Source organism: Myotis daubentonii, chromosome 18 (genome assembly GCF_963259705.1).
Source record: "Myotis daubentonii chromosome 18, mMyoDau2.1, whole genome shotgun sequence".
Lineage (NCBI taxonomy): Eukaryota > Metazoa > Chordata > Mammalia > Chiroptera > Vespertilionidae > Myotis > Myotis daubentonii.
This window is the reverse complement of record NC_081857.1, coordinates 22,212,706-22,226,611: the sequence shown is the minus strand read 5'-3', so window position 1 is coordinate 22,226,611 and position 13,906 is coordinate 22,212,706. Positions and strand designations below refer to the sequence as shown.

General features: G+C 37.3%; 1 protein-coding gene across 5 annotated transcripts in view; it reads left to right on the top strand.

The window, feature by feature from the left end:
- RALGPS2 (Ral GEF with PH domain and SH3 binding motif 2) overlaps nt 1–13,656 on the top strand; it is a 122,169-nt gene extending 108,513 nt beyond the window's left edge. For all 5 annotated transcript variants that reach the window (XM_059673729.1, XM_059673728.1, XM_059673725.1 and 2 more), the window contains 5 exons: nt 1,480–1,585; nt 3,267–3,359; nt 4,214–4,319; nt 6,321–6,412; nt 8,040–13,656. In XM_059673729.1, the coding sequence (XP_059529712.1) occupies nt 1,480–1,585; nt 3,267–3,359; nt 4,214–4,319; nt 6,321–6,412; nt 8,040–8,069 (427 nt within the window). In that variant the 3' untranslated portion in view covers nt 8,070–13,656. The remainder of the gene's footprint in view (nt 1–1,479; nt 1,586–3,266; nt 3,360–4,213; nt 4,320–6,320; nt 6,413–8,039) is intronic.
- The last annotated feature ends 250 nt before the right edge of the window (nt 13,657–13,906 follow it).

Below are 13,906 nucleotides of genomic sequence, written 5' to 3'. Positions count from 1 at the left end.
TCTGTTCTTTCTCAACTAATTGATTCAAAGACTGAAAAAAATGCCTAGGAAAGTTTCCAAGATTTAATCTAGAGATTAATTTGAATTATTCTTTCTGATCCACAAAGTTAATTGCTAAAACTTGCATCTTTATGTCACGTTTTAAAAATAATTCCAAGTTGGTAGCTTTTTAATTGCACAAGTCTTTCTAACACTGTTAAGTTATTGGATGAGCAATACAAAAATCCACTTGTAGCCTTATTCAAATGCTAAAATCAAAGAATTTACTTTGCTAGTCAGATTTGCCTTTTGAAAGAACTTTTTTTAATAAACTGCAAGTGCTGAATTTAGACCAGTCTGTCTCATTAAATAATACTTGTGTATTTAAATGCATGTTCATTCCATTGTTCATCTAGTTAAACTGAGTCCTCTTTCTGCCCTGTATTAGCTGCAGAAGAAAATAAGAGTAATGCGCATTGATTCGGGGACTGTAGGTTAGTGGTAATGGGTAATCAACAAATGGATAATACAACAAAATAGCCAAGTTTACAAGTGAACCTGTGTCATTTTGATGGTGTCTAATCTCCTCTTATATACCTCCCTGAATATAAATAGCTCTAGCCTGAAATTTCTGATGGTTTCTAGGCGTTTAAGTCACTTTGAAGACACCTAAATAATCATGAAGGAATAAATTGGCAAACTTTAGTTTTCATCACTGTTACAGGAATTCTGTCACTCAAATCAGATCACCAGAGAATGCCAGATTTTTACTATGAAAATTACTCTTGTTTTAAATATAGGAACTTGAGTCAGTTGGGGAGGCATATTTAAATGTTTGGTTATTTTTAATGGTTTTCTTAAGATATATGGAAAGGAAATCTTGGGTTTGGGAGTTAGGCTATAATCAAATATTTATGCATTAGAAGCATTTAAATGTAATTAAACTTGATTGCAGAAAGCCAATTTAAAAACATATGTTTCTATTGCTTTTTACTACTTTCAACTATTTGGAATTAAATGTGTGTGTGTTTCTTGTTTCTTTTTTTGAGCTTTTATTATTTTTGAGTTTTACATGCTTAAATACTTTTAACAAATAGAATCCTCATCTTTCCTACCAGGACTTAAGGTTTCTAATGGGGGGAAAGTTTACAGCAGTGATGCAGTGTGGCATGTTAAGAAGAAGCAAAGTCTTAAATTTATTTGATCTTTACTAAATTAAATTACCCTATTCTTTCTAAATTATACTTGTTCAAATATGTAATAAAGTGTGTGTTTTTAACCATCTGCTGACTTGAATAACTTCCAGATTAACTTTTGTAACAGCTTATAAATTTCAGATCAGTAAACCTTTATAATTGTCAGTGTCTTCTCATTCTGAATAAAGTAACAAAGTTTTGAAATAAAAGAATAATTAAATTTCATTTAAGTACCTATTTGATAACTACTATACACAAAAGCTTTCTTACCTGTTTTTTTTTTTTTTTCGTTTCATTATTATAGTTCTGCAGAATCAGAAGATTTGGCAGTACATTTATATCCAGGAGCTGTTACTATTCAAGGTGTTCTCAAGAGAAAAACTTTGTTAAAGGAAGGCAAAAAGCCTACAGTAAGATTTTTTCATATTTTAACACTTCTAAAAATATATAAATGTCCAGGACCCTAAGAAATATGAAGATAATTGAAATAAAATGACGTACATAGTTCACTTGAAGTGATTTAAGGTACACATTTGCCTCTCCATGTTTGTTTTTAACTTATCTTTATTGTTTAGAGTATTACAGATGTCCCCCTTTCCCACCCACCCCTGACCTCCTCCTCCCCTATCTCGCCCCCCTCCCCATGTTTCTTAATTTAGATTTCAGTTGAATCATACATGTAGGGAGTTTAAAGCATGCCTGTACTTCTCTGCCCTCTAATATAGTTCTTGTTCAAAACTGTTTCTCAGAGAACCTTGAGGTACATACTGTACAGGAGTATTTTAGTAATAAGTTCAGGAAAAATAGAGAAAAGAAAGTTAACCCTAAAATGGAATTCAGTTAGTTTGTTGGTGGTGGTGGTGGTGGTGGTTCTTAGTTGTTGAACTCAGTAATGCAGGTTTGTTTCCCACGTGAAATAAGCCCAGATATTAAATGTCTTCCAAACCATAATTATGTTTAAAAAAAAAAAAAAGTTTGGTGGAACAAAGATTTTCACATGTAACTAAGAAGTAGTTTTTCCCCAACAGCAGCACAGTAGTTTGATGATTAAAGAAAGATTTGTTTTCTTTTCTCAAATAACATTACATCTAGTTTGGAATAAACTTTGATGTATAGCTGCACTTAAAGTTTTTGAAGATGAAGAGGGCTTCTTGCACCTAAGCAATCTGATTTTTGCTGCTTACGTTATAATCCAGAGGCTACACGAGACCAGCTAGCTAGTGAACGAAGAATAGCATAGCAACTGAGGCCTGACCACAACTAACGTGTGCCAGATGCCAGAAATAGAGCAGTGAGCAAGCGCCTGCCTCATGGAGATGGCGTTCCAGTGGGAGAAATAGCCCTTAAAGTGAGGAGATGGGATGGACAGTGATGGCGTCAGGAGAGTTGTCACCACAGGAGGCATTTGAACCGAGGTCTGAGTGAGGAAGGTGAGTTAGCCATGAGAAGACCTTGAGTTCAGGAGACATGGTGACCTGTGTAGTTGAAGCGTTGAGCGGGCAGTAGGTGGAAGAGATGAAGTCAGAGAAAGGCTGGGGCTGCAAGTGGAGACGTCAGTTTGGCTCTTTAATAAGTACAATTCAGAAGTTGAGTAGAGGAGGTGATGGCCAGAGATGGAGATTTGAGAGTCATTAGCATATAGATAGTATTTGAAGTATGGGCCTGGTGAGATGGATGATCTATGAGAAAGTGTTGCTGGGGAAGAAAAGATGGTTAGATTAACTAGGGTTAAGGTTATGTCAGGAGAGCAAGCAGTGAGATTAAAGAATTTGGAAGGGAATGGGTATAGTGCAGACCCATGTAATACAGACAGAACATGAAGAAAGGAGAAGGGGGACATGGGATGGGAAGGTCATGGCAGTACTAGACAATATGAAAAGTGACAGGATTCTTGATGGGATGGATAATTATCTGAATGCAAGTACTAGTACAGTATATTAAGTGGAAGTGATAGTAGTGCTTGAGTTAAAGATTTCAGAAGTTGTGCTCTAAGGTTAGGTGGAGGGGGCTGAAGTAGAGCAGAGCTAACGACCATGGCACTGAGGAGTCGGCAGCATTTCCGTCATGTATTCATGTGTTTGTCCTCTCCAGGTAGCCTCTTGGACAAAATATTGGGCAGCTTTGTGTGGGACACAACTTTTTTACTACACTGCCAAGTCTCTAAAAGCTACAGAAAGAAAACATGTAAGTATTTCTTCTCTAAATGGTTAGCATTGTTTCACAGCCTCTTCATGAATGGGATTTATCTTTAAAGTGTAACTTTAAAATAACTAGAAACTGCCCTAGCAAGTTCGACTCAGTGGATAGAGTGTCAGCCTGCAGACTGAAGGGTCCTGGTTCCATTCCAGTCAAGGGCACATGCCTGGGTTACGGGCTCGATCCCCAGTAGGGGGCGTGCAGGAGGCAGCTGATCAATGAGTCTCTCTCATCATTGATGTTTCTATCCCTCTCTCCCTCTCCCTTCCTCTCTGAAATCAATAAAAATATAAAAAAAACTAGAAAAATAAACACATGCTAAGAATATTTTTGCATATATATAGTTCTTGTTCAAATGTGTGTCTAAATATTTAGATATAAAGAAGTGTCTGATAACACTCAGTTTAAGAGAACACCCCTCTTACAATGTACATCTTAAACTTACACAATGTTTTAAGTCAAGTATATCTCCATAAACTGGGGGAAAGATAACATCTGTATTAAAAGGCAGCTGTGTTTCCTATAAGAAAGGGGGGAGAGGGGAGCACAGTAACAGACCAAACAACATGGATGACCTTATTGTTCCACTAGCAGTCCTGCTCTTTGGGAATGGACGGTGGGACAATTAGGTGTTGACAAAGAGTTGAAGCTAAGAAAGATCTGGAAGGCAGGCGAGTGTCTCCACAGGGGCCGATTTAGTCGTAAGAGGCCCTGAGCACACCTGACCAGCACGAAGTCACAGGTCTCATCTCTCACTGGGAGAAACTGAAGATACTCTCCCTGACACGTAAACTTTGCAGAGGATGAGCCATCAAGATAACCATTGTCTTTCTGTCTCTCAGTTCAAATCAACATCAAATAAGAATGTGTCTGTGGTAGGATGGATGGTGATGATGGCTGATGACCCAGAACATCCTGACCTCTTCCTGCTGACTGACTCTGAGAAAGGTGAGTCTTTAGAGCTGTGATGGCGAACCTATGACACGTGTGTCAGAGGTGACACGTGAACTCATTTTTTGGTTGATTTTTCTTTGTTAAATGGCATTTAAATATAAAAAATAAATATCAAAAATATAAGTCTTTGTTTTACTATGGTTGCAAATACCAAAAAATTTCTATATGTGACACGGCACCAGAGTTAAGTCAGGGTTTTTCAAAATGCTGACACGCCGAGCTCAAAAGGTTCGCCATCACTGCTTTAGAGTAACCGGGGCTTATAGGTAACTTTATAGTAACCAAAGCCTGTGTCACTGGGTTCATACTTGACTGGGGGAAGATGTGTATAGTTTTATCTCTTGAGAAATATTTCTGTCACATAATATATAGTAATGAGATCAATATTTATTAAATGCTTATTTAATAAGCTTATGGAGGGAGGGAGGGAGGGAGGGAGGGAGGGAACTTGAGAATCTCTGTATGGCTCACTGTTGCTTTAAAATCTCAGTGGTTTGCCATATACATAGTACCCCTTCATTTGTACCCGGAATTAAATTGTTATTCTTAAGTTCTATATGTGGCAGAGGTTTTCCTTTAAATGATTTTTATTCCATTACTTTTAATCAAATTAATTGCTTATTTGACTTACAGCACTTTCCAAAGAAGTATAATTTTAATGATAATACTTTGCTCATAAAAATATTATAGAGATGTTGGAGGGTGGCTGTAGAATCACATGCCAGCGGGTCCTACCTCCGGTGGCAGTCAGAACAGGTCCCAGCATGACTGCTGCTCCTCAGACCACCTCTGGCTGTTGATAAGCACCCCAGGAAGCCAGCAAGGAAACGCAGCGTTACCTTTTATGGGCTGTACATTATAGTTTGACCTCTGTTTATTCAGAATGTATTTCATGTCAACAGGTAGTCTGCTTTTAGAGTATTATGAAGTGTTTCAAATAAAAATGTAAGCAAAATATGTTGAACACAGAAAAAATAATAATTGTGCCAAACTCCATTGTAGAAATGCTTTCTATTTAGATTAATCTGATGTCTGCGTCTCAGTTGAGCAAGCAAAACAGTATTTTAATTGGAATAATTAAATATGTGGTGAAGGCAAACCATTGCTTCTGAAAGTGAAAAAGTTCTTTGAATGTTAACATCGCAAAGAAAAGTTGTATAATGTCTAAATATAGATTAGGCTCTTGGGCCCTTGAATGCAGTTATAAAGGAAAGTAGAAGTTGGTAAGAATTGGGAAGTAACAAGAGCTTAGGTCAATGAGAAAAGGGAGTAAAGCTCCACTTAAGGCAGTCTCTATAGTACGCGAATTCATTCTTTTCTCAGTTTATTGCCTTAGTGCATAGAACCGTATAAAAATTACGTGTCAGTCTTGAATTAGAGTTAACATAAGGTGTACTAAATATACACAACACAGATGAATTTCTAATTTTCTAAGAGAAAAGGGTGCCTTCTTATATTTTCCCTGAGGGCCCTCAATAGGCCTAGAAAGCTATAATAATTTTTAACAGATGTAACTAAAAAGGTAGCTGATACTGATGTTAGCTAATTAATCCTTATTCACATTAAATAGCTAATGTCCGAGTGTTAGTCACTTAGTGTTAAAGCACTGTGGCCTGTAAAAACCTCACGTTAACATTGCTAGTAGATCGTCCAAGCAGTATTGAGAACCGATACTCTGCACACTCAGCCACACATACACATCTACAGAAGCCAAACCATTTTATTTAGGTATCGTTTACTCTAACGAACACTTAAGGAAATGCATTTACGTCTCTTCCAATTCACAGACAGCAGAACAGCTACTTTCTGCATAAGTGACGTCATGTGAATGTATCAGAGAGAACTGTTTGTGCTGGAAAATCGGGTGTTGGAGAAATAGACTTCTGAAACGGAGAACTCTAGTCTTGTTTTAGTTTGGTTTGGTAGCTGGCAGAATTGTTATATGTCAGAGTCCTTAAGTTTTTATTATTTTCCCTTTGTTTTTTATGATTTTAGGAAATTCATACAAGTTTCAAGCTGGCAATAGGATGAATGCAATGCTGTGGTTTAAGCATTTGAGTGCTGCCTGCCAAAGTAACAAGCAACAGGTGAGCATTTCTCTTAATCCTCAAATAGTCCCTAACTTGGGCATGTGTTTAAGAGTTCTAAAGAGAAGTCGACTAATTTTCTGAATGGAGTGGGGGAATATGTTCTTATTCTTATTCTTTTTCTTGTTGACACCAATCAACAAGATGTGTAGTTCCCATTTTAGAGAGATGGGCAATAAACAAATGAACAAATAAACTTTGAAATAGTGAAAACTATACAAGAAAACAAAATAGAATTATGTGATGCAGAGCGATGGGAGTAGAGACAACTTTAAATAAATAGGAGAGAGCAGCAAACATCTCCCTAAGTGATGACATTGGCCTGAATGATAAGAAGGAACCGCCACGGGAACCGCCCCATGCGAAGACCCTGAAGCTGCAATGAGCTTCAGTTGTTCAAAATAAGAGTATGTAGCCGGGCTGGTAGAATATAGTGAGAGGCAAGGGAATGTAGTTCTAGAGGGGTGAAAAGAGGGGGCACTTCAAATTAATAAAATATATTCTGATTCATCTTTATTTGTTCTACTAACAGGTTGATGTGGGTTTCTGTGGTTGCAGTGAAACCCAAAACCATTTGGATCTTTTTGTTTTTATTTTACTGAAACAAAGGCTTTCAGCTGCCAACGAGAATAAATTCATTGTGTTGTTTTCCCCAATCCCTGCTACAGGTTTAACGTTGAGTCACAGCCCTAGCTGGTTTGATAGAGTACGGTTGGCCTTCGAATTAAAGGGTCTCAGGTTCAATCCCCAGTAGGGGGCATGCAGGAGGCAACCAATCAGTGATTCTCACTCATCACTGATGTTTCTATCTCCCTCTCCCTTCTCGCTGAAATCAATAATATGTACTTTAATAAATAAATAAAGTTGAGTCACCAGTTGGTTGAACAGACATAAACATAACATCGATGTTTCACTCTCACATATAAAAATCAATAAAAAACCTTTAAAAAAAGATACTTTAAGGGGGTCACATATATGGTGACAGAAGAAGATTTCACTTCGGGTGGTAAACACAATGCAATATACAGATGATGTATATAGAATTGTACACTTGAAACCTATATAGGTTTAATAACCAATGTCACCCCAATATAATTTTTTCAAAAAGATATTTTAGGTCAGGAAGATTTTAACATTTGGGCTCACTTAAAATGACAAGGAAAGATTAAAAAGGTACTTTGAAGGACAACTTTTAAATGCTGTTAGTTTGTGAATGGACCTACAGGGTAAGACAAATACCATGATTTCACTTATACGTGGAATCTAAAAAAACAAAAGAACAAATAAAACAGAAACAGACTCATTGATAGGGAGAACAGACTGACATATGCCAGAGGGGAAGGGGAATAGGGAGCTGGGTGAAAACAGTGAAGGGATTAAGAAGTACAAATTGGTAGTTGCATAGTAGTCATGGGGATGTAAAGTACCTCATAGGGAATATCGCCACTAATACTCTAATAACTGGGTGGTGCCAGGTGAGTACCAGAAATATCGGGGGATCACTTCCTATGTTATAAAATGTCTCATCACAGGGTTGTACACCTGACACTAATAAAATATTGAACATCAGTTGTAATTGAAAAATACTTTAATAAAAATAAATGTTTGTAATGCTTGTATTTTTTAGGTTCCTACAAACTTGATGACTTTTGAGTAACAGCCTAAGGAAGACGAGGTGAATTGTTGCTCCACAGTGGGAGCGCGGCCCTGGGGGACCAGCGCCAGCGAAAACCAGTCCTGTGCCAGGGGAGCCGAGCTTCCCTCTCTGCCTCCAGATTCTGAACCAAAAAAGCACTAATTCCAGGGAATGAAGTGAGACATTCCCAGAGAACCAATTGCAGTTGCAAAACAAACTGCCATGGACCACGCTTCTTATTTCTGAACTGACCTGTGGAAACCACTGCCTTAAAAGAACGCAAGGAAAACCAACACCAAACACCAAATAGTGTGTGTGATCTCCTGGCGGTGCTGTGCTTGGAATAGATTGTAGCTCATTTGCATTTCTTTTAACTTTGTGTTAATTTTGGAGGGGGGAATCGCCTTTTTCAGATACACTTTAAAAAGGAAAAACGTCATTCTAATGGGTTACATGAGGAGCTGGTTTTGAACCAAGGTATAAAGGTATTAATGTTTTTGAACCGAAGTGTAAAGATCTTCTGATAAGCAGCATTCTTCCAGCAGCCTCCCCGAAAGTGTGTTTGGCCTCCGTTCGCCTGCCGCCTCATGCTCTCATAGCACGAGGAACTAGAAATGTTGTAATGTGAGTTGTTGGGACTTTGTTTGGGACTTTGGGAGGGATTTTGTTTGGTTTTGGATGAGGAAAGATATTTTTAAACACTAAACTTCTGAGATTTAGTACTGTATGGGGAACACGACTTCCTGCAAGGGTATAAAGGCCGAGTGTTCACCTGCCAGACACTTTTCACATAGGCTCCAGAAAACATGGTTGTTTTTAACTGCGTTTAAGGTTAGCCTCTATATGAATTCATTGTTGGGCCACAGATCTGCGTAGTAGGGATTGCATCCCAACCTAAACTTCCTTGAGATTTTACAGTCATTACTTTTTTCATTTTAGTTGGATTCGCTCTTCTACCAGTCACAGGTGATTTTTATCACCAAGGAGATAAATTGATGTTTTCCTTTACCTTGTTTATTGTGCACAATGCCAGGTTTTTTTAAAATTCATTTTCATTATTTTTGTTCAATATGAGATTCAGGGTCACATTTGTTTAAAAGAGATTCCATATATGTATGTGTTCATTTTATTATAAGGTATACAAAATAATTTTAAGAGGGGAAAAGGTAAGAGGTTGAGATTCTGAGAATTTAAAGTATCAAAACTCTCCTTATACAACTTTTCTTTATTGCAAAACATTTTCCTGAAAACTTGCTATGAAATCAGTAGTTGACCAAGTAGTTTCATGAGGGCTCTTCTATGCAGTAATGCATTTAATATCCAAAATGTTGAATCACTAAAAAAATAATAAGAAGAAGAAGATTGAAGATAAGATACCGTAGAGTTTTAACAAAAAATGGCATTTGAACAAAGGCTATGTTGGATGTTATAAATTCATGAGGCATCATAGGTTTTAGCACTGGCCCAGAGTAAGAACGCCTTCTGTCTGATACCTCCTACCAGGCTCTGTTACTTTGGGCCTTACGTAAAATTGTGTGCATTTGTATTCTTAGAAAACATTGTACTTTTTTATCATAAGTATTTCATTCTTGAATCTATGAAACATCAATAGAAAATATTGCCCACAGACTAATTAGCTAAAAAAAAAAAAAAAAAAAATCTATCCAAAAGGAAGCAGAAGAGCTTTTTCCATTTAGCTCTGTTTCCAAGGGATATTAAGAGTGCAGATATTTTTCTCTTATGGCAGAGTTAGAAAGGCCGTCGTTTCTGGTTTTGCAGAAAGTGGCACAGGCTGGAGAGGACAGTGTTGCCTGTGCTGAGTGATGTTTAAATGAATGACCTCCCGAGCTTGACCCACGTTGGGTACATGGAGGGACACCTCCTGCGGAGCCAGCAGTATTACTGTGTAGACCTTGCACATCTGACTTTTATTTTGCATTTTTAAAAATTTCTTATTTTGTTTATTTCTCTTCAGAAAGAAATGTGTTTAATAGTGTATGTGCTTTTTAAAAAATACTATGGATGAGAACCCTGTGGATTTTTTTTTAATTATTGCTTTGTTTTGTTTGTTGTAAATAAGCTACAGTAGATATGTCATAGGGGAACTACGTCTGTGGAGGTAGGCACCTGGAAGTCAGAGCCTGATGTTTTGCCAAAGAGGGAGCTAAACTGGAAGATGTGTTTTCAGCTCTAAACATGAATGAATGCCTGCACAGGTGAAGAATAGTGTTCAATTTGGTAAACAGTCCTTTTGCCTGAAGCTCTTAACATAACTGTGCATAGAAGTTGCCATTGTTTTTTTGTCTTCAAATTTGTCCTTTCAAAAGATTAGTCATTGCTTTTTGAGGTTATTGTAGCATTTGAAACTAATGGAAACCAGTGGATTAAACTAGTGTAGGTGAATGTTTTATCTGCAATTCACCAAATGATATCTGATAATAATTCATGCAAAGAAAATATGTCTCCAAAATATGGTAAATATTTAGGTAGTTTATTAGTGGGATGATTAATTTATTTCCCTCTTATTAGGCCTGCCCTTTATAAATTAGTAAATTCGTGACCCAGAAGCTTGAAATTTCCGTCAATACTAAGTTCATCTGTTTCTCTCTAGGCCAAGAAGAGCTCATAGAAACAATAATTTAAATTTAAGCTAGTTTATGATACGCATAATGGTTGGCATATTATATGGCCCAGGATAGTAGAATATAATATTGGCCAGAATACAGTTCAGACACATCGCATGTAACAGTTTATTTGAACGGAAGCTTATTTTTCATATAGAAGTAACATACCAGTTTTTAAAATGTAACTATAAAAATAACTGCATAATGAGCACTATTTTTGGTTTCATGCCCCCGTGTGTTTGAGCTCTGCTTATTTTTTCACAGTTATTATTTTTTTACTGTAATCTCCAAAATGTAAGAATTGAAAGAGAATTGATCAAACACACCTTCCTATTTCATTTTCTTCACTATGTAAATGTCATTTGTGTAAACATTACAAAAAGGGATCCAAACAGTTTGAGTTCGAATGTTTTTTCTCCTAGGCCTGTGCTTCGATGACAAATGTTTTTCCTGTGTGGAAATGCCATAGACTATTGCACTACCTTCTGTGTGGACTGTTCTGGTATTCAGTCTTTCTGTGCACCAAGGGTTACAGTGTTTATAGCTGCAAAGTTTTTATAAGTAGCTTTATTCCTCTTCTAGAAGGTTTATAAAAGAGACCAAGGAGCATTATTGTTATGGAAGGAGAAAATGTTTACAGTGTATAGTGTACACACTCTGTAGATTAGTTGAAACAGGGGCCCGCTATGGGCAGGCTGGTCTGTTGATCTGTTGGGATTACTAAAATTTACCTGGCAAATTACTTGAGCAGAGGTCTTTTTTCTCCCCACCCCACACCACCCCCCATTTTTTAGGTTAAATCTGTAAGCTGTATGTCTTTGCTACTGAAAACAAAACTTAAGGCATCATATTAATTCTGGGAATCAAAACATTTAATCCATCTACTTTTGTAAAGAAGATATCTACTGTTGACATGGTTCCTGTTTTTTGAGCCACATTCCTTCACAACCAGTTTTTAAACTGCCATGTTATCTTCTGCAAACAAGGGGTACCAGTGTTGCTCAGCAGAAGATAATCTTTCATAACAGAAATCCTCTGCTTCAAAGGCTTTCAAAATAATTGGATCCCTTTTTGGAAATGAAGATCCATTCGCCCGTGTCTCGGTGGAACAGTATTAGCGCTGCTGATGCATGAGCAGATGGTGAGGTTTGCCTGATTTCGTGATCTTTTGAGGTTTGCTTTTATTTTCTCTCTTCTTTTGTAATTTTTTCTTTCAAAGATTTTTACAGCCAGAGTGGTATTCTGATTTTTTCTAAGCTTTCAGATATGAACACTGTTATTTAATCGCATTGATGATAATTTTTTTCATGTGAAGTCAGCCTTTTCAAAATGATTCAAGTATTTTTTGCTTTTACTCCCCAAAAAATGGCTTGTGTCTAAAGTGACTTTTTTTTTCTACTTAGAAAATTCTAATGAAAGAGATCTCTGTGTTCAAACTCTTAAGCTTATTGAAAGCAGTTTCATTACACGGTATCTCAAGTCATAGTGTGGGGAAAATTTGGTCAGTGCCTTATCAATTTGAAGACCAATTATAGGCATGGAATATGACAATAATCATGGGTCCTCTTACTCCTTTATTTCAGGAGTGCTATCTACCCCTCTTACTCCTTTATTTCAGGAGTGATATCTACCCCTCTCTCCACCAGCTCACTCTGTCTCACATCCAGTCTAAGAAAGTCTGTATAGATATTCCTAGGTAATTGTTGCAGCCCTCCTTGGTTTTGAGTCTTTTTAGACAAGCTTCCTTCCTGCTCCTCTCCTTCCAGGCAGGAGATTAAAAATAAATCCACCCAAGTCGCTCTTTGGATGAGCACTCTTTACCCGTCACGGAGTTTATGTTTATTTTGTGTTGATGTTTTTGGTTGTTGTTGTTGTAGTTGCTATGAGCATATACTTAATTATAAGGCCTTTCAGGAAATCTCTAAAAGAATATGATGCAGCCAGAAAGATGTGTTCAGGTTTTATGAAAGCTATTGTGATGAGAATCCTTTTGGTCAGAAATGAAATTTCGTTTGGTTCATTCTTATATTTAAATAAGACTCAGAACGAACAAGCAGCCACTTAACCTACCAGTTATTGTTCACTTGAAAACATCATGATGGGAAAGTGAAAACAACTCCAGTATATAAATTAAAGGGAAGTTAAGAGACTAAAGGAAATTTCTCAGGAAAAGCAAAGCTTGGAAACACTTTGCTCCTCTATGATTATTACAAGATCTGGAACTACTAATGTTGTTCAACTGAGTCAAGATGCTATTTTCACAAATATGAAAGGGCTTGTAGACATGGCCTTTAAAGCCACATGAAGGGTTAACTCACTGGTCCTTGAGGGTGAGTAATTAGCAGAATTTAAATTTTGATCTGGTCATTTGGGCTGCAAAGTAGTGATGAGATTCGAAGAATACATAATTAGAGTGCTTTGAGATTAAACTGGTTTTTTAAATAGAAAATTTCATAAATATTAGCCATGCTTTAGATACTAGGTCAGAAATACTAAGTTTCCCCTGAAGATACTGTGTATTAGATCTATTCACAAAGATAGTCCAGTAACTACTGACTTAGGTCTGACAGCATAGCCGATAAGAAGTCACCAGGCTCTCAATAGTTTCTACACTTTGGTTGTTGACAAATTCATTGTTGTACAGGCTACTGAAGTGTGGGTGAGTGGTGGGGGGACCCATCCACAGTGTTCTCTATAGGAGGTAAACATCTGTGGGGAGAAGTACCCTGTGATGATTATATGCAGGAAAACACAAGCCATTTTTACCCTTTGCCCCAGTGAGCTTGAGTACTCATGACGAAGCACTCGGCTGCACTGTGACCTCCTTGAGTGATGTGCAGCTCGGTTCCTCCCTCACTTTTTGTTTCTGTTCAATATGCAAATGTGAGTGTGAGATCTTCGGTGTGTTTGCATATGCTAACTTGAAAATGAATTTAAGTACAGTTTTCTGAAATATTTCTATTGAAATAAATTACTTAAAAATATAGGTTGTGTGGGGATAATTTATTACCATACTTACATTTTTATCCTTCACTTTTTTTTGTTTGTTACTGATTTCAGAGAGAGGAGGGGAGAGAGAGAAACATCCATGAGAGATCGGTTGCCTCCTGCACACCCCCTACTGGGGATTGAGCCCACAACCCAGCATGTGCCCTATCCGGGAATCAAACCCTGACCTCCTGGTTCATAGGTAGATGCTCAATCACTGAGCCATGCTGGCCAGGCACCCCATGG